At 40.4% G+C, this 21,440-nt stretch overlaps 1 protein-coding gene across 4 annotated transcripts in view; it reads left to right on the forward strand.

Annotated features, from left to right (window-relative positions):
• The first annotated feature begins 1,771 nt into the window (after positions 1-1,771).
• Positions 1,772-21,440, forward strand: part of BCL2 (BCL2 apoptosis regulator) — a 133,355-nt gene continuing 113,686 nt past the window's right edge. Inside the window, exons 1-3 of one of the 4 annotated variants that reach the window (XM_043540204.1) lie at positions 4,371-4,701; positions 4,963-4,995; positions 5,356-6,106. In XM_043540204.1, coding sequence (XP_043396139.1) covers positions 5,540-6,106 — 567 coding nt within the window. In that variant the 5' untranslated portion in view covers positions 4,371-4,701; positions 4,963-4,995; positions 5,356-5,539. Of the gene's footprint in view, positions 4,702-4,962; positions 4,996-5,355; positions 6,107-6,840; positions 7,469-21,440 lie in introns of those variants that run through there. The other 3 variants (XM_043540205.1, XM_027821311.3, XM_007058814.4) reach the window with 3 other exon arrangements.

Here is a 21,440-nt window from a genome sequence, read left to right on the forward strand (position 1 = left end):
ATCCTAAAAGATATTAGCAGATTTACTCATCCTATGACTTTCCAGCAGTCATCCAACTTCTCTATTAAAAAGGATTTGAATCCATATCAATGGGATGCTTAACTATACTAGACTGCTATTACGCTTTAGCTACCATTTTAGGATGTAGGGCTCTCAAGTTTTGTTGCTAATTAAGAATTATAAAAACACAACTGATTGTCTCTCCCAAATAATAATATTTCTTCCTAGACTCTTATTCTGAAAAACACTAATATCAAAGGGATGCAACAGCTTAAAAACCACCAGCAGTCTAACTTGTTTAACCTACTATTTTAAAATGTAATAAATATTCTAAAAATGAGTTTAAAGAAAACAAAATTTCTATATTTTCCCCCAGTTTGTTTACTTTGTATATTTGACCACACTTTGTACATAGTCAGTGTCACTGTCCCTCTTATATTGTCAGTTCCAGAGAGAATAAATGAAAATGTTATTGTAGAGCCCCAAAACGTAGCAGGGGTGCTCAGGGGCATGGCTGGTACCTGAAACCAGATTCTTCAAAACGTCTTAAGTGAGCAGCAGCCACTAGATGGCAACAAGTGGTAAGAAAACTTTTTTTCATAAGTGAATTTAAAGTGGATTAGTAGAACAATGTGAGTGAACATTTTTCTCAAAGCGATTGCTCTATATTTGACCCATCAGTCCTCATCCTCAAAGGAAAACTGGACAACACTTTCAAAAGACAAGCCTGGGAGCTTAAATTCATAACACTGGTAGACACTAAAAATCATGGACAGAACAGAGGCACTGGATTTATGGCTTATTACAACAAGCTATAACCCATTAACAACCTCCCTCTCACCCCCCCCTCCCCCATCATCCCCCACCAGCTGCCTTCCCCTCTCCTTTTCATTCCCAGGACTGGAAGGGTATTAACCAGCCATTTCACCTTGAATGGTCCCTTGAAATATGTGTTAACTACCTATGCTAAACAATCTGTTCCACCTTGTATTTAGCTATGACACTCTGAGTATGTTTCTCAGTCCTGAAGACAAGCTCTGTGCAAACTCAAAAGCTTGTCTCTCTCATCAATAGAGAGTTGGTCCAATAAAAGATATTACCTCATCCACTTTGTCTCTCTGAAAGATTATCTAGTTTCTTTTACTTTAGCAACTGACAGAACTGAATCTAGCTGCATGATGCTGTTCTGTAACTTTCTACAGAAGCTCCTCAGTGCATTATAACATAATTATCCATGCACAATCTATTGCAAAAATAAGCTAAATCAGTGCACATTACTAACACACAGTGTGCACAATGAAAGAAATTATCTACTCTGACACTGGCAGTTCCTACACTTAGGGGAGTGAAATATTTCTCTTCTTACTTGTGTGATATTGTGAGTATGTAAGACAAGCATGCTTTGAATACAAAACAATGGAATTTACAGGTGAGTTTTAAAGAATCATAGTGCATTGATTCAGAAACTAATAGAAGGCAAAAATCATAAAAATCCTCCCCTAATTTTAAAATAATTATGTGTACTATGGCTTTGTTTTTCTCCTGGAATTTAGGTAAACATTTATGAGCAGCCTTGCATTTCAGTTCCTCATAGAGACTAAAGCATTAATGAACTTTCTACTCCCCATCCATGAGAATACTCTCAAATTCTCATCTTAAGTTTAAAATATTTTCCCCTCTAGATTCACAGTGGATAATGTTCCAGTTTCAGGGGGTAGCCGTGTTAGTCTGTATCCACAAAAACAAGGAGTCCGGTGGCACCTTAAAGACTAACAAATTTATTTGGACATAAGCTTTCATGGGTAAAAAACAACTTCTTCAGATGCATCAAATGTTCCAGTTAACACCTTGCATTTAATTCTTCAGGATTTACAAAGATTTTGCATTCAGATACATGAAAATCCTTTAAAGTGACATTTTATAAATTCTAGCAATCTGTTTCTGTCCTTTGATGCTAACAGCTTGATACTGAGAGATGCTGAGTACCTTCAACCCTGATTTAACTTGGGCCTTGTCCACACTGGGAATTTATCCTAATTTCAACCATCGGTGTCCACCCATCAGTGTAGCTGCACTGGTGTAGACAAGGAAAAATAGTAGTGTTGATTTTTCACTGGTGCATCTTACCCCATTTTCCAGCAGGATTCCTGTAGCCTTTAGTGTGTGTTGGATCAATCTCTAGATTAATTTACTCTCAAAAAATTGTATATCCCTTGCCCCTCAATCTAAGAATCTAGGTTGTGTACAAACTAAGGCCCCACGTGCAACGGTTTATGGATGTATTAAACTTTCTATATGTGAGTAGTCCCACAGACCTCAGTGGAGCTATTCACATGCACAAAATTAAGCATGTGTGTAAATCTCTGCAGGATCAGGATCTACGGGCTTTAGCTGACATTTTACTATAGGGCATGATGCTAACTGTGATGGTAGGTGCATTAAACCGGACTATTAGAGTAGTAAGCACAACATCCAGGATTTGCATATCAGAGGCCTAAAATTAGATGTGATAGCCCCCAAAATATTTCCAAAGGAGCAATAAAGGAAAATCATACAGGCCAGTGAAAAGGGAGGTCAAAAAGGTCATAAGTACCATCAATACAATGAACGGTTTCAGAGTAGCAGCCGTGTTAGTCTGTATTTGCAAAAAGAAAAGGAGTACTTGTGGCACCTTAGAGACTAACAAATTTATTTGAGCATAAGCTTTCGTGAGCTACAGCTCACATCATCGCATGCGAATTCAATGAACATTTCAATAATTTGAAAGGTCTTCTTTATGTGACAAAGTGTTTTTGCAATAAAATGTTTCCCATGTTGCTATCTCTCCCGGTTTGTTAGTGGCGCCTTGAGTCTTTGCCACTCTGCTGCCGTTAATCCTGATGAGTGGGCACCATAAGCAAAAATGAACACAGGATTCTCTACGCCACCTGGCAGGGCTTTTCCCTCCAAAGGAGGGTTTCAGAAATGCATTTCCCCTACAATCCTAGTGCAAGTGGAAAGCGCAAAAATCAGTGAGGGAAGAAATGTCCAGTGCTTAATTTGTGCCAGGGCTGAGCCTCTACGCCTGGGAGTTCATCGCCCTGCACCTCTGGGCTCGCTGTCTGTGTCAGTTATCAGAGCAACAGCCGCGTTAGTCTGTATTTGCAAAAAGAAAAGGAGTACTTGTGGCACCTTAGAGACTAACCAATTTATTTGAGCATAAGCTTTCGTGAGCTACAGCTCACTTCATCGGATGCAACATAACTGTGTCAGTTATGAAAATTAAAAAATTGCTTGAGCCCCAGCACCTCTCTCTTTCATTACAAATGAAGCACTAGAAGCGTCTACCCCTGAACTAATCACAGGGCTAGCCTGGGATTTGGGGTAGGGGTGGGGTGGTTAAATAACAAACTGGCCTCTTTTCAGCTCTACCGGCACCACAACTTTGGAACTGGTTCGGATGATTATTATTTTTGTACCTATTTTATGTAAACCTCTCTCAAAGCAAGTCAGCCGCCTTTGTCTTCACGGCGGAGTTCAGCGCGGCGCCCCGGGCGGCGCAGGAAGCAGCCCCTACCAAAGCCCCCCAGGAGCCAGGCGGGACAGCGGGGCCCATCTGCTCCAGCGGCCGCTTCCTCTCCTCCCCTCGCGTCCTCCCGCCTGCAGGCGCGGGGAAAGCCGCAGCTGCCTGCGCGCAAGGAGCGGGCCTGCGTCTTCCCTCCGTCCCCGCCTCGGCCGGCCTCAGGGGAGGAGAAGCTGGGAAGGCGCGAGCGGCCCGCGGGCCGGACTTTGCACTCACAGCGGGGGAGCCGCCCGGGGGCAGGGGCCGCGGTGCGGGGGGGGAGCAGGCCCGGGGAGGGCGCGGAGCATTGGTCTGCCGCGACGTTACCCCAGGCATGAATCTGCCCCAGGCCCAGGAGAGCCCCGCCGCAAGGAGCCACCCGGGGCGTTTCTCCCCCCAGCCCCTTCCCAGCCGAGCCGCGTCCTCGCCAGCGTCTGCCTGGCGGGCGGGCGGGCGGCCCCCGGCCACGCACGGGGCAGCTGGCCCGCCCCGCCAAGGCTACATCGGCGGCTCCGGTGGCGAGCGGGTTCTCCTTCCTCTCCCCGGTTTCTTGAATGAACAGCGAGGTGGAGCTGTAGGGAACCCGCCCCTCTTGTGCGGGCCTCTCCCGGCCACTCTCCTCCCCGCCACTGGCTCTGCTCCTCCTCCGCCCCCTCCCTCCTGCTCTTGCACCCGCGCTGCGACTCTGCTTCCCCGGCCGCCACAGCTACAGGAGCGGACTGGCGCTTCAGCAGCACCACTGCGGAAAGACCAGGGGGCTGCTCTGCCTGGGGGGCTTGCGGGGCTGTCTGCGCTGGGGGGAGGGGGGGGGCGGGCGGGTCGTGGGGGAACAGCTTCCTAGCAGCGGTCCTAATTTGTATGAATAATATTCCACACACGCCCCCATCCTCTTCCCTGCACTCTGGGGGCGGGGGGGTGTTTCTTGCATTTTATACAAACAAAGCTGCTTTGGAAATGCATTTGCTCCCCGGAATTTAGGCAAAAGTCAAAATTTTGATGCTCCCTTTTGGTGGGTGTGGGTGTGTGAGGGAAGGGGGGAGAGCGTTGGGCTCTGCCTAGAGATCAGTGTCTGAATGAAACTACATGTATTTAATTGCATGTGTCTGTACGTTGCACTGGAGGGGAAAGCACAGCACTTCTGCAAGAGCTTGGAGTCAAAGGTGTGTTTCATCTGCTCTTCATAATTTTGCTTTTGTTTTGGGTTGTTCTCCTTCCTGGGCTCTGAGGCGGGATATTCTGATCTTTGACATGTCTTTGGAGATGTCTGTTTAACGGAAGTCGAGGAAATAAATTTTAAAATCCATAGGTTTTGGGGTTTTTTTTTTTTTTGGTCCCTTTCCTGTCCCGTTGGTGATTTGATCTTGTGAAGCATCAAAGCAACCAGAACTTAACGTGTCTGAAGACTTGTTTTTTTTTAAAAGGAAACTTGACAGAGGAACGTATTTATAGTCCAAGTAAGTACTTTACACAGGAAATTTACTTTGTGTAATTAAAAAACAAAAAAGAAAGAGTTTTGAGATTTTTAGTTTAAAGTGCATTGGATTAACGTTCATCCAAGGCTGTTGAGCAAATCATTTTGAATTGCAGTTTTTACAGTGTATGTTCTTCAGCTCCTTCATTCACATGTGTTAGTTCAGCACCTAGGGGAAATATGCACTTGGTTTTGACTAAGTATGAGATTTTTAAAAAATATATGTTTCAGCATCAAGAAGAAAATGTTTCTAAAATAAATATATAATAAATAATGTGCTTCTGGAAATAAAATACTTACAGCATTTTAAATCTATTTATACTGTGCATCTCAAACCGAGAAGACGAAAGTACCTCTGAGACCTGAGAGCTCCTCATACCATCATGAATGAAACCACATCCAATACAATAACTGGATTATAATTTTTTGGTGGTATTATTATTATTATTGGCTGCTTTACTTTTTTGGGTTCATCCTGCTCCTCTTCTTCCTCTCTCCCTCCTCCTTGCTGCTCCCTGTTGGAAATTATGGCTCATCCTGGGAGAAGAGGCTATGATAACCGGGAGATAGTGCTGAAGTACATCCATTACAAACTGTCACAGAGGGGATATGATTGGGCTGCCAATGAAAACAGAGGACCAGTTTCTCCAAATCTCTCTCCTCCTACTGCTGCTGGGACCTCATCTGACCATGCTGGGCTGGTGTCTCTGCCTCCTGAGCCCCCTGGCTCGGCTGCTGCTAGTAACGTGCCCCTTGGTGATGGGCTGCGCCCAGCACCGCAGGCTGTTCACTTAACTCTGTGCCAAGCTGGAGATGAATTTTCCCGCCGCTACCACAGAGATTTTGCCCAGATGTCTGGCCAGCTGCACTTGACCCCATTCACAGCGAGGGGACGCTTTGTGGCGGTGGTGGAGGAGCTGTTCCGAGATGGGGTAAACTGGGGAAGGATCGTGGCCTTCTTTGAATTCGGTGGCGTGATGTGCGTGGAGAGCGTCAATCGGGAGATGTCGCCTCTTGTGGACAGCATTGCTGTGTGGATGACCGAGTACCTGAATAGACACCTACACAACTGGATCCAGGACAATGGAGGCTGGGTATGTGTCCAGTATTTCTTTCTCTTTAAATTACAGTAAAATCTGCATCAACAGAATCACATATTATAGTGATGCAAGCAGTATAGGAACCTATATAGAATAGCATATGAAAATCATAGTATACTTTATCCCAATGAAAGTACAGCAGAAGTTTGGTTTGTGTTACTGTAGTGTTTATCAACATGTCTGTTGTTGGTATGGGCCTTCTGAAATGTCATGTCATGCAGGAGTTAAAGTTTGGGTGTGGGAGTGCTCTCAGTTACCCAAGCTTTTAGCAGAGGATGGGGAAGCGGCACACACACACACACACACACACACTTTCTTGTTAGCTGGTGCAGTGAGAGTTCTCCCTCCTGTTTCAATGTATTTTAACCATTGAAATCATACATACATGTGTCTTTATGGTAGAATGGGGTCACAGAGTAGGGTGGGAAAGGAAAGTAATGACATTATATCCAGGAATGATGCTATAGACATGCATGACATGTGCTGCCTAATGCTTTAATGAGGTTGCAGGTAGTAGGGGAAAGAAAAATGTGTGTGTTTTGTGTATATGCTCTTGTTAGGAACAACATTCTAGTCAGAAATGCTATAAGCAGGAGAACCCTATATTAAGGATAATAGTTTTGACACTGCTCCATTCGGAGTATCATCTCATGTTTATAACAGCAAAGATTTAGAATGAGATTTTACTGCATACACTAAAAGTAATAATTTTAAAATTCTCTTTCTAGTGCTTGTCTTGAATCATTTTTAGGGATAGAAGGAATAAAGCCCTTCTAGGAGACCTGGGGAGGAACTTTCTGTGACAGTTTTCTGGAGAGTACATGATATTTGTTGTAGTCTGGTGTATTGCAAAGGCAAGAAGTATTTTATGAGTCCCAAGGATAAAAAAATCTCTGGCTGAGGTGATTTTAGGTGGGGATAAATTCAGCCATAGGCAAGGAAAATCTACTATTTTCATCCTTACAATCAAATGTCATCTCTTTCTCTCTCAAATAATAGTTTTATCAATTGAAAGTTGTTTTCTCTTTATTTTCTGTATTAAAATTGTGTTCCCATGCACCTGATCTCAATTCATTCCTGCAATGTGGATAAAACCAATCTTATATGATTTGCCTGTAATATATTTCTGAATCGGAGGAGTGTAATTGAGCAAGAGACACATTGCAACAGAAAACTTAACATATGAGTCAGGAGGTTGCCATAAGTCATTGTAAGGGAGAAAGTATAATAGTTCTGGGGAGCTATAGGTCCTAGTTCTTTCTGCTATGAGGTTAGGGTGACGAGACAGCAAGTGTGAAAAATTGGGACAGGGACTGGAGGGTAATAGGCACCTATATAAGAAAAAGCCCCAAATATCGAGACTGTTCCTATAAAATTGGGACATCTGGTCACCCTATATGAGGTATATTTATAGAGCAAAATTTGTTATATAACACAATTTTTAATGCATTTTGTTTATACATGTTTTTAAAAATGAGTTTAATAAACTGTTACTATACTTAGTTTTCAGCATCCATCATTTTCATTAGGTAGTGTTATATTCTGAAGTATGTTACCTGCAGTGATTGTCTCTATTTAAATATTGAGAGCTTCCCTTCTCTTCCAGGCACATGCCTGGTTCTCAGCTCAAGGGGCTTTACATCCAAGGGACTAGGGAACACGCATGGACTGATGTTGTGGGTAAAGTAGGAATTTGGGGCATTATACCATATTTGTGTTCTGTTTCTGAAGTTAAACTCTTAGGACAAGTGATTAAGACAATGACGTTAACTGAAACATGAAGAAAAGCAGCTTGCTTTGGATGTTATAAATATGGTATAAAAAGTTGCAATGGGGACCTGAAAGATAGCCTTTGAAGATGACATTTCTCTAAATGAGTCTTTAGCATTCCTTGGGACAGCTGTTTCTGCTGTGCATAGGAGAGCAGGATGTTTAGAGTTTTTTAGATCTTAAAAATTAGGCCAAACATTAAGGGAATGACTTCCATTGACTTCAGTGGGCTTTGGATCAAGCCCTAATGCTATACTGTGTGCATATTATCTTCTATTTAAAAAATATACATAATGAATACAAATGAAAACTGGAATGAAAAATCTTGGCCAGATGACACAAACATACTAATGTGATTTCTCGACATTTAGAAATACAATAATCTAGTACTCTAATGGTAACAGCCTTTAAAAGGAAAGATGATTCTTAATGATACTTACTGTGATGTTTATTGAAGTTTCATGTAGTGACTGATTTTTTTCAATGCATGTGACACCATTTATTGTGTATATATTGGTTAGTGTACATATGTAAAAAGATATGCAAATTATCACCACACCATAGACTTTCATTTGTATCTCTGTAAAATAGGTTGCACCAGTTAAGTCCTATGATTATTAACAACATAGGTAGAAATTTCTAGGCTCAAATGCAGCTGTTGGGATCCTCATTTCAGATGGAGGAAATCCAAGGTGGCACTTCTCATAGAATTAGTTTTTCAAAATGTGTAAAAGGAAAAACATGCTTCATGGCATAATTTATAGTGTGATGACACTTGCCAGGTGCTGGAAGCACTCTATTCAACCTGGCATTTACAACATACCCAACATATACCCTTATTACAGTATAATGAATGTCTCTTTATAACTAATTACTCACATGCAGACATATCAACACTTTATGTGGTCTAAGCATAACTGTATATCACATCTCTATACTACATGGGTACCTGGTACAACTATATGAAATGCATATTTTTACAGCCTTCTGCTTTACAGTGTCATGGTCCAATATGTAGTATTATGATCGTTTGTGGTAGGATGTGATACTACAATGTATTGTTTATGAAGACTGTCACAAACTGTAAGGGTCAAATGATCAGTCACAAGTTATGCAGCAAACAAGTTGCTCAGCTTGCATTTACTCCATTTTGTGAGTGTACCTCTGGTAGCCAGGTCTGAAAGTTTTTGGCTGCAGATGTCTTTAAAAACAAACAAACAAACAGCTATTATACACCAGGAAATATCTTCAAAAGGACCTGCATGTATTATTTCATAAGGAAAACAAAGAGAGAAACCCAGACAAACATAGGAGTCAGGAAGGGATATAACTTGTGGACTACAAATTTTAATGATTGTTAGATGTCTTAATGTTTAGGTTGTTTAATGGCTTTGCTACTCAAGACTTAAATACACAAGTCAACCAAACTGCCTACATTAGGCTGTATTTTTACCTTGCTATTCTGGTGGCACAGAAATATGACTAAAAGATTTGAACACTGGTCAGGATGCTACAGTATTGTACTGTGACTTGATAAAAACATCTTAATCATATTACAAAAGAAATAAGAGAACCAGGTCATCTCTAGAATTTCATGGTATTAAGTATAATATATATTTTCTGATTGCCCAGTATATGGCTTTATTTTATTTTATTTTATTTTATTTTATTTTTAATATCTGTTGTTCTCACTGTGGAATATTGATGAGCACAGCTTGTTACTTATGAATCTGATTTAGGGAATATTAAATGTGATGTACCTTTGGGAAATAACCATATTTGTTTTGGAATAATGAATTCCTAGTAGGCTAGCATGGAGCCCAAAGACTAAATTACAGATCAGCAGTGCTCAACCCTGGGCTTTTTTATAGCCCAGCAGGTGACTCTCTTCTTGGGTTTGAGGTTTTTTTGGAAAGAAGGAATTAAAAACAAAGAACAGAGGGTCATGGAATGAGAGAGGCACTCTCACACACATATATTATAGAGTGCTGGGTGCTGGGGGCAGGAGAGAGAGAGAGAGAGAGAGATTAATCCTTAATTTGCGCTAATGGTTAGTTCAGGTAAGTGGGGAAAATGTTACTTTGATGATTTACTTAAAACAAAAAATGCTGTACTGGAAGGTAATTTATTTAGGGCCAGATTTTGATATTCTTACTTTGTTGAGTTGTCCTTTAGAAGTCCCATTGGTTTCAGTGAGACAATTTGCAACATAAGGTCTTATGCGGTAAGGGCATCAAAATCTGTCCCTTTTTTGTTTTGATGAGTGCATTAGCTGTTGCTCAATTTATGATATCCTTTTTTTTGAAATGTTAATATATGAGTTCTTCTGAGCCTCACGTTGACTCCATTTAATGACTAAGTCACTATTTGACTGTCAAAGGGACACTGTCAGTTTGAAATCTGATCTGCTTAAAAAAATGAATTAATAGTAGTTTCAGGTACAAAACTTTCTGAGTCCTTTGCCAGGTTTTGTGGTTTTACAATGAAATTTTCTTATTTATCATAATATTTTTCTCAATGCTCTTGCTGAAGAAGCAACTAATCTTGTTAACGCCTGTGTAACAGAAGAAATTAATTCTAAGGGAAACAGTGAAACTGACTATATGCAAGCTGTTGTCAAATGCAAAAAGTAAACAAAGTGAAAAAACAGAGGAAATACAGAATTTTCTCTAATCTCTTTCATGTATAGTAATTATAGCTATACTTATAACAATGTTAGGTAAAATATTTTCTGAAATAAGTGGTTGGTTTTTAACTTGACCATGTCTTTTTAAAGGTTGAGTACTAATGTTCTAGGAAATGGCTATACTGCCAATTGTAGCTAATTGCTTTCATATGGCAAAGTAATGTGATGTTCAAACAGCTGGTTTATAGGATGGGTTTATTCTTAGTTACAATATTGAGAACTCTTTTTTCTGTGTTTGCACTAATACATGTGTCCTCGGAGATGCTGTGTTTTCAGTGGTGAGCTAAAAATATCTAGTTTAAGATTGGTGGGTTTTTAGTATGTGGATTGACACTACAATTTGCTAATCCACATATGCATGGTAGATCCAATCAAATTGCTTTGCCAACCTACTGCGATTTAAATGCACTGATTCAGCGGAAGAGTCACAGGACCCATTCAGTGATGTGTGAAATTGTGTCGAGCAGGAGCATTTTCCCAGCAGCCAAACGTCAGGGCCCAGATTTTCCAGTGTGGCACAGCCTGTTTGCGCTGCATCAGTGGTGGAATCTGACCCAAAAGGGGATTTTAAACTCTCCAAGAAGAACTACCTCAACATAAAGTGGATCATTTTGGTGGTGCAGGGCTGGGATAACTGGGAAAAAGGGATACAATCAGAGAAAAGGGGGAGCCATGCCTGGATTAATGCTTTAACCCTCTGTGTTGGTTTTGGCCTCTTGTGGTTGCTTGATGCTGGTATAAATTATAGCAAATCTTGGGATCCTATGGTGCAACAGAGGGAATGGCTAGGATGAGGAAAGTGCAAAGGGGTGTGTGTGTGTGTGTGTGTGGCAGCATTGCCTAGTGAATGTGGCACTGGGCTGGAAGTTAGAAGACCTGGTTTCTATTCATTAACCTGCTGTGTGACCTTGGTCAAATCAGTTCCTCTCCGTTGCCTCTGTTTTCTCTCCCACCTTTAGTTTGACTTGTCTGTTTAGACCAGGGGTTCTCACAATAAATTTTTTGGTGGCCTCAGAGTGCGGCCACCAACTCTGTTTTTTTCTTAAAATTTTTCTTTAAAATTTTTCTTAAAATACTTAATTAACTTTAGGGAAAATAAGTAAATATGCACATAGACATGTCCAAATCATTATAATTTATTTATGTAGGTTTTTTTTTTCCAGACTCAATAATAAAAATAATGTACAGTTCTCTGTTCTTTACTGGACCTGAATAGATACACAAATAAGGTGCTTTGCACATTCTGGTCTTTTTTTGTTGTTTCTTTTGTTTTTGGTTGCCTTTTTTAAAAAAAGGCATGCTAGCTAATAAGTCTGCTGCTGCGAAAAGTCATATTTTATGTTTGCTAATATCACTTTTCATAGCAGATTTACTAGCTAGCTGGGAGGCTGTGAAAAGTGATATTAACTACTATACAAATATGAATTTTCACAGCAGAGTTACTCAGCCCTGGAAAGCTAGGGGACAAATTAAGCCCTGGATGGGCAGGTGGGTAGCGAGACAATGGCGGCCGGGGACAATGTGTGGGGAGGTGATCCCAGGGTCCAGAGGAGGCTACAGAGGATCAAGGACAATGGGGATGAGCCGAGAGCCAGCACCCACCCCTGTGTGGCTGTGATCCAGGGCCGGAGCCCAAAGTCCCACAACTGGAGCCCGCCGTCCCAGGGCTGAAGCCCGAGCCTCACCATGCCCAGGAAGGTGGGGAACTCACTGGCTTCCTGCTCCTCCGGCGTTTGTGGCTCCAGAGGGCCCAATCCCTTCTGGTGGCCCTGGGGAAGAGGCACTGCTTTGCGCGCTCCCCCTCATCCCGCAGTCACTGCCCAGGAGGCTGTGGTCACAAGAAAAGCCCCATAGTGGCCACACTTGAGAAATGCTGGTTTAGGCTATAAGATTTTCAGGACTGTCTTTCACCATTGTGTTTGTAAAATGCTGAGTTTTGTGGGGCCCAATCGTTGGACCTCTAGATGTTACAGTAATGAACTGTTGCTACTACTCCTACTAATGTACTACTAGTACATTAATCTTTTGCCTGTGCTTTGAGCAGATAAGGCATAGCTGCCTAAACTTAGTCAACGGCTGTAGCAATAAAACAATAATCAAAAACAGTGTGAGAAATCTGATTAAATAACACATCTTTACCAAAGTGGATTTTTTTATTTTCTATTTTCATCCATTTTAGTAATTCAGTTTACAGGTAAAATGTAAAGCTGCATATTGATAAAAGTATCCATTTTGTCAAGTGTTGGAGCAATTTATTATTAGTGATAGCTTTGTATTTTGATTGGATGATTTTGTTCTGCTTTTAGTAGATTGTATTTTCTCCTCTTTATTTCTAATTGACTACTTACTCATCAGAGTCTCCAGATTTCTGTAGTGATTTATAGTTACACTTTCTAGTAATTGTTTCTTAAACAGATGCAGTTCCAGTCTCTTAAATGTCAACAGTCACAAAGTAGCAGGAGCCCCAGAAAAGCCACAGCCATAACCTTCCTCTCTCCCCACCCTTTAGTCTTTCCCATCTAAGTTCATACAGCTTGACAGCTGAATGATGACCCCTTCAGAAACAGTGTGTGTGGGTGGAGCATATTTAGAGGTTTTTACCTCTCAGTACATCCACAGAACCATTCCTAAATATGTGAATCATTTTGTAGCTGTAGTTTAGCAACTCTAAACAAAGAAACAACAAAAGGACACTGCAGATAGAAAACAGAACTGTCTTAATATTAAATGTTTTGGAAGATTTTTTCAGATATGTAGTGTATTTTGAAATTCAGAGGTTTAGCTAGAGAATCTAATTGTATGGCATTCTCATGGAACGTGATCTAATGTTCTTGGAAGTTGATGGGAACATTTCCACTGACTTCAGTGGTCATTGGACCAGGTCCATGGAGTGCTAAACTCATGGGTCCTATTTTCTGTTCACAATGGTATAAATTAAGAGTAACTGCATTTGTTACGTTATGTTGGTCACCAGTTTTACACCAATCTGACTTTTGGTTTATTCATTATGCAATAACAAACAAAGACAGCCAGAAAATTAGCTTTTACTAATTCACTTGGCACTTATGGCCTGACTCAGTGCCCATTGAGGTAAATGGAAAAACTCCAGTTGACGGCAGTGGGCCCTGGATCAGGCTCTTAATCTTTTCTCTATTATTTTCCATCACTGGTTGGAATATAAACCATTCATTTTCTCTCTGAAGTGGGTGCTAGTCCCTTATCAAATAGTAATAAATATCGTAACTGAAAAGGCAGTTGTTACTTAGTGACAACAAAATACAATTATTTTTGAGGGCAGTACTGGGATGGTGTTTCTCATTCCATGCACGCTAATAGGATAAATGAAGGTGTGTGGTGCTATAAATCTGTTCCACAGCAGGGTAACATCCAGACCTTCTTGGCGCACACACACACACACACTGATGACCGGTTTGGAGAATTTTTATTCTGCTCTGGCTTTTGGTTTCATAAATGATCAGATTTTTATTTGGCTTGTAAAAGAGCATGAAGCTTGATAACTTTTCCAAGTGCACCCAGGAATCTAGCATTCCTTCTTCTTTTCCTGTTGGGGGTTCTGCAGTATGCTATGTCCAAGTTGTAGCTGGTTTTTACCAATGTTGTTATTTTGCATCTTGAATTATATGCAGAAAAATCTTGCTCATTCACACTGACTGGGAAGCTCCCTACAATTGCCTGTATTTTACAGATTAGTAAGTATCAAACAAATATGATTTGAAGAAGAAGAAAAAATACATTGCTTAATGCACCGGTTCATTTAGGGCCCAATCCTGCTCCAAATGAAGTCACTGAGAGTTTTCCATTGACTTCAGTGGGAGCATGAGCAGACCTTATTTAGGCAATTGTTAAATTTTACCTGTTTCCGATACAGTAAAATTTAACCATTTACTTTAACCAAATACTCTTTATACAACACATAATTAACCACTGGTGCTTGGATTAGAAAACATGCCTTATAAAGAGATACCCAAGGAGCTCAATTTATTTACCTTAACTGAGAGATGGTTAAGGGGTGACTTGATCACCACCTGTAAGCACCTACATGGGGAACAGAAATTTGATAATAGAGGGTTTCTTCAGTCTACCCAGCAGAGGTATAACAAGACCCAATAGCTGGAAGTTGAAGCTAGACAAATTTACTAGAAATAAGGGATGCATTTTTAACAGTATAGGTAATTAATCATTGCAACAACTAACCAGGGAAATTTCCATCACTTGAAATTTCTAAATCAGGATTGGATGTTTTTCTAAAAGATATGCTCTAATTCAACCACAGCTATTGGACTTGAAGCAGGAATTAATTCCAGAAAGTCTTATGACCTGTGTTTATGCAGAAGGTCAGACTAGAAGATCACAGTGGTCCCTTCTGGCTTTAAAATGTATGGATCCATTACACAAGATATCCCTGTGTTTAAGAGCTTCGTTGGATTCAATAAAAATTTATATGGATAATGAGAACATCGACATTTACATTAGACAGGATAAAAATTGCTTATAAGGGATATGAACCCATATGAATCGGGATAAATCACACAATAACTGATGAAAAGTTTGGGAAAAACTTCTTCTATTGGTAGTTTAGTCCATCATTATTCATTATGTGGTTTTTTGTACATTCCTCTGAAGTAACTGGTACTAGTCACTGTCAGAGACAAAAAGAACGAGGAGTACTTGTGGCACCTTAGAGACTAACAAATTTATTTGGGCATAAGTTTTCGTGGGCTAAAACCCACTTCATCGGATGCATGCAGTGGAAAATATAGTAGGAAGATATATATACACAGAACATGAAAAAATGGGTGTTGCCATACCAACTCTAACAAGACTAATCAATTAAGGTGGGCTATTATCAGCAGGAGAAAAAAAAACTTTTGGAGTGATAATCAGGATGGCCCATTTCAAACAGTTGACAAGAAGGTGTGAGTAACAGTAGGGGAAAAAGTTAGCATGGGGAAATAGTTTTACTTCGTGTAATGACCCATCCACTCCCAGTCTTTATTCAAGCCTAATTTAATGGTGTCCAGTTTGCAAATTAATTCCAGTTCTGCAGTTTCTTGTTGGAGTCTGTTTTTGAAGTTTTTTTGTTGAAGAATTGCGACTTTTAGGTCTGTAATTGAGTGACCAGGGAGGTTGAACTGTTCTCCAACTGGAACCATCAGAGGCTCATTCACCTGCACATCTACCAATGTGATATATGCCATCATGTGCCAGCAATGCCCCTCTGCCATGTACATTGTCCAAACCGGACAGTCTCTACGCAAAAGAATAAATGGACACAAATCAGACGTCAAGAACTATAACATTCAAAAACCAGTCGGTGAACACTTCAACCTCCCTGGTCACTCAATTACAGACCTAAAAGTTGCAATTCTTCAACAAGTACTCCTTGTTCTTTTTGCTGATATAGACTAATATGGCTACCACTCTGAAACCTGTCAGAGACAAGATGCTGGACTACATAGACCACTGGTATGGTGTGGGAATGCCTATGATTACTTCATAGTTTACTCAAATATAGAATAATGTATTTTTTGTAAAAGTAATGAAATCTCTACGTATGAGGCCTTGCTATAGCAACTCTTCTATTAAAACTATGTTGAGAAGTGGGGATGAGTCTGCGGCTTCTTTTCAGGAGTGTTGTATTTGTGGGCTATTGAATTAGATATTGATGAGATTTTTACTGGCATTAGAAGATAATTTTATTAAAATAGTAATTTTAAAGGCATTTTCTTTTGTAAGAGCATCTACACTATTGAATTCACTGTTGTACTCACACATGTATTTATGATTTAGTTTAATTAATTTAATAGGAATAGTGATATGTTAAAAGAATGCTATCATTCTATGTTAGAAATAAAATGAGTGAAGAGTTAGTTACCATGTTTTGTTAATAAGAAAAGATACCTCATCACCACTATGTATGAGTGGGTTTCACTCTGTTAATATGTATGATTTTATGTACCGAAATCATATGTAATTAAGGGAAACAATCCCCTTTCCCCGCAAAGAGATATTAAAGTACTGTGGCCTAGTTATTACAGAAGGGGGCTGGGAGCCAGAACTCCTTAGTTTATTTCTTGGTTCTACTACTGATTGGGTGTGTGATATTGAGCCAGTCATTTAATCTCTCTCTCTGTCTCAGTTTACCCAACCATGAAATGGATACTTGATATGCCTTCGTCATAACAATGTTGAGAAGCACAGGCTACCAAGCAGTTTAGGTCTACTTTTTTTTTTAATTAAAAAGAAAAGATTTTACAAGACCTAATATTAACAGAATGGTTTTCATGTCAGTTTTGAGTTTGGAGTTAAACAATATTCTATAATGCTTACATTCATCATTGCTGTAGTTGGCTGGTAGGTGCAACCAGAAGGTAATTAGACAGATTAGAAAGTGACTATTGGCCAAGTTTAGCTCAGTGAACTGCAGAAAAATAAAAGCTTAACTGTTTCAATATAAATTATATTTAAATGCTTTCAGTTTTAATAATGTGTTTAGCAAAACAGGTAGAGGAAATTACCAATGAATGGAAAAACAAGTTATTTTGGTCAATTTGGAGGTTGGTTTGCTGTTTGTAGATTTTTATTTGGAACCATGGAAAATTTTCAGTGCTATAGTTTGCAGCTTTAGGCCTTTCCCTTGTGCATGAGTAGGCCTTTCCTGGTAAACATTTAACAAAGGAAACTCTCCTTCCTTTCAGTTCGCCTTATACACATGTATAAAACTAATTACATTATTTTAGCAGTACACACACAATACATCTGTATGCATGCACACACATACTCCTCCACTAATGCAAACCTGCTTCCTAAATAAGTAAATCTCAGGTACAGTTAGATAAAATATGAAGACCTATTCACTTAAATAAGATATGCCTAATTACCAAACCAGTGGAGCTATTCATGAGCTTAAAATTAGGCACATACTTCAGTACCTTGCTGAATTGAGGCCTGTCTGTAGCAAGGACAGACAAAACTCCTATTTAATCCTTCGGGACTTTTGCCTGTGTGATTACATTAGCATTGGGTCCTATGGCTGTAGTCCAATGAATTTTTACAGCAATATATTGTACATTGCAAAGTTTGTATTGTGTTACTGCAGTTAAATAACTTTTTTTTAATCTATTTCATACTAGAGGAAGTTGTCATTTTCCTTAGGAGAACCTGTGAAACCGATTCCAAGAAAGAAAGTAAGTAAAGGAGAAACAGAGTTCAGGAACAGGTTTGCTGAGTTGGATAATGAGGAAGGGGCACAGCAGGAAAAATGAAGGAGGAAGGGTAAGGAAGAAAAGACAAGTGGCTAATCCTGTAAGAAGAGGGGAAGAGCCAATGGAGATACCCAGAGTTCAGAGCCCCAAGAGGATACAGGATGACTTGCAGAAGATTGCAAGGGAGAATAAAAGACAAGAGGACTTGCAGCCAGAAAGAACAGGCGGAAGGCCGGAGAATCACACCATCACCAGAAAAAGGCAAGTTTATGTGACTGGGGGCTCCCTACTAAGAAAAACATACAGGCCTGTCACCGGAGCTGATCTGGAGAACAGAAGAGTGTGCTGTCTGCCGGGAGCTAAGATACAGGATGTGGACCTAAGGCTGAAGAGGATCCTAATGGGAGCTGGAAATAATCCACTGATTGTCCTTTATGTGGGAACAGATGATACAGCTAGATTCTCGGTAGAACATATCAAGGGAGATTGTGCCAGGCTGGGGAAGATGCTTAATGAAATGGAGGCTCAGGTATCTCCAGTGGGATTCTGCCTGTCCCTAGAGGAGGAGAATGAAGGCGAGACAAGATTATGACGATCAACAGATGGTTCAGGCAGTGGTGCTATAGGGAGGGTTTTGGAATGTTCGACCACTGGGAGGCATTCGTGGACAGAGGACTGTTCTCATGGGATGGACTCCTCCTGAGTAAGGAGGGAAATAGACTTCTGGGATGGAAGTTGGCACAACTCATTAAAGGAGTTTTAAATTAGGAACTTCGAGGAGATGGTTGGGAGATGCTCGTATGATCTCCACACCTGAATTTAACATTGAGAGGGAGAAAAATCAAGTAAGAAAGGATACAGCAATGGAGAAAGGAACAGCAGTGGGTAGGAGAATGGACATTACCAGGAAAGATAGTGCTGATACCAGTCAGGTGATACTGGCAGTAGAATGACTGACTGTACCCAATCGGGCGAGGAATGTGGGTGTAGCCAAGCAGCAACAATTAAGATGATTGTAGTTCAATGCAAGGAGCCTGGGCAACAAAATGGAGGAACTAGAACTAGCGGTGCAGGAAGTGAAACCAGGGATTGGGATAACAGAAATATGGTGGAATAGTAGTCATGACTAGAGTACAGGTTTTGAGGAGTACGTGCTCTTCAGGGAAGACAGAAATAAAGGCCAAAGGTAGTGGAGTAGCATTGTATATTAATGATGAGGTAGACTGTATAAAGAAATTAGAAGTGTTGGAATATATAAGACCAAGTCTGTTTTGGGCCAAAATCACTTTGGGGAACAAAGCTACTAGAGGGTCCCCGGGCCAGTGCTCCGGGTGTGCTACAGACCGCTCCCCACCCCCTGGATCAGATTTGGCTATGGATAGAGACCTCTAATGTTTTTAATGAAATAAATGCTACTGGGAAATGTGTGATTATGGGAGACTTTAACTTCCCAGATATAGATTGGAGGAAAAATGCTACTACTAATATTAGGGCTCAGATTTTCATGCATGTGATAGCTGACAGATTTCTTCACCAAATAGTAGCTGAACCAGCAAGAGATTTGATATTGGTGAGTAGTGAGGACCTTTATAAAAGAACTGGTTGTAGGGAGCAACTTTGGTTTGAGTGATCATGAGGTCATTCAGTTTAAATTAAGTGGAAGGATAAACAAAAATAGATCTGCAACTACTGTCCTTGATTCAAAAGGGCAAACTTAAAAAAATTAAGGGAATTAGGGACGTGGACAGGACTGAAGAACTCAAGGATCTGAATGTGGAAGAGGTTTGGAATTACTTTGAAAGTTGCAGAAGCTATCTGAAGCCTGCATCCCAAGGAAGGGGGAAAAATTTGTAGGGAAGGGCTGCAGACTAAGCTGGATGAGCAAGCATCCCAAATGGGTGATTAAGAAAAAGCAGACAACCTACAAGGAATGGAAGATGGGAGGAATCAGCAAGGAAAGCTACCTCTTGGAGGTCAGAAAATGTAGACATAAAGTGAGAACTGCCAAAAGCCAAGCAGAGTTATACCTTACAAAGGGGATAAAAACCAATAGTAATAGGTCCTATAACCGTACAAATAAGATGGAAAGAAGTGGGACTGCTAAACACTGAGGATGGGGTGGAGATTAAAAATAATCTAGGCCCAGCCCGGCACCAAAACTGATACTGATACTGATACATTAGCCTCATTAAAAACTGAGGCTAATGAAGAGTTTAGGGGTAGTGGCAGGGTGGCGAATGAGGATATGGAGGTAGAAATTACCCCATCCAAGGTAGAAGTCAAACTCAAACAGCTTAATGGGACTAAATTGAGGGGGCTGGATAATCTCCATCCAAGAATATTAAAGGAACTGATTTATGCAAGCCCAATAGCAAGGACTTTTAATAAATCTGTAAACTCGGGGGTTGTATCCTATGACTGGAGAATTGCTAATATAGTTCCTATTTTTCAGAAAGGGAACAAAGTGATCTGGGAAACTACAGGCCTGTTAGTTTGACCTCAACAGTATGCAAGGTCTTGGAACAAATTTTGAAAGAGAAAGTAGTTAAGGACAGAGAAGTTAATGGTAATTGGGATAAAACACAACATGGTTTTACTAAAGATAGATTGTGCCAGACCAACCTGATCTCCTTCTTTGAGAAGATAACTGACTTTTTAGACCAAGGAAATGCAGTAGATCTAATCTACTTGCATTTCAATAAGGCATTTGTTACAGTTCCCACATGGGAAATTATTAGTTAAATCAGAGAAGATGGGGATTAATATGAGAATTAAAAGGGGAGATTACAACGGGTCATACTGAAAGTTGAACTGTCAGGCTGGAGGGAGGTTACTAGTGGAGTTCCTTAGGGATCGGTCTTGGGACCAGTCTTATTTAACATTTTTATTACTGACAAAGTGGAGTGTGCTAATAAAATTTGCAGATTACACAAAATTGGGAGATATTGCCTATACAGAGGAGGACTGGAATATCATATAAGAAGATCTGGATCACCCTGTAAACAGGAGTAATAGAAATGGGATGACATTTAATAGTGCAAGGTCATGCATTTAGGGACTAACAACAAGAATTTTTGCTATAACCTGGGGATGTATCAGTTGGACGTGACAGAGAAGGAGCGAGACCTGCATGTATTGGTTGATCACAGGATGACTAAGCGCCAGTGTGATGTGTCCATGAAAAAGGCTAATGCAGGCAAGGTATTTCCAATAGAGACAGGGAAGTGTTAGTACCATTATACAAGGCACTGGTGACACCTCATCTGGAATACCGTGTGCAATTCTGATTTCCCATGTTTAAGACAGATGAATTCAAACTGGAACAGGTGTAGAGAAGGGCCACTAGGATGTTATAATGAATGGAAAACCTACTTTATTCACAGGAGACTCAAAAAGAGTGTGGCTTGTTTAGCCTAACCAAAAGAAGGCAGTTGGGAGGTATGATTGCCCTCTATAACTACATCAGAGGGATAAATACCAGTGAGGGAGAGGCGTTATTAAAGTTAAGCACCAATGTGGACACAAGAACAAGAGGATATAAATTGGCCATCAACAAGTTTTAGGTTTGAAATTAGGCAAAGGTTTCTAACCATCAAAGGAGAGAAGTTATGGAACAGTCTTCCAAGGGGAATAGAGGGGGCAAAAA

The sequence above is a fragment of the Chelonia mydas genome, chromosome 2 (assembly GCF_015237465.2).
Source record: "Chelonia mydas isolate rCheMyd1 chromosome 2, rCheMyd1.pri.v2, whole genome shotgun sequence".
Taxonomy (NCBI): Eukaryota; Metazoa; Chordata; order Testudines; family Cheloniidae; genus Chelonia; species Chelonia mydas.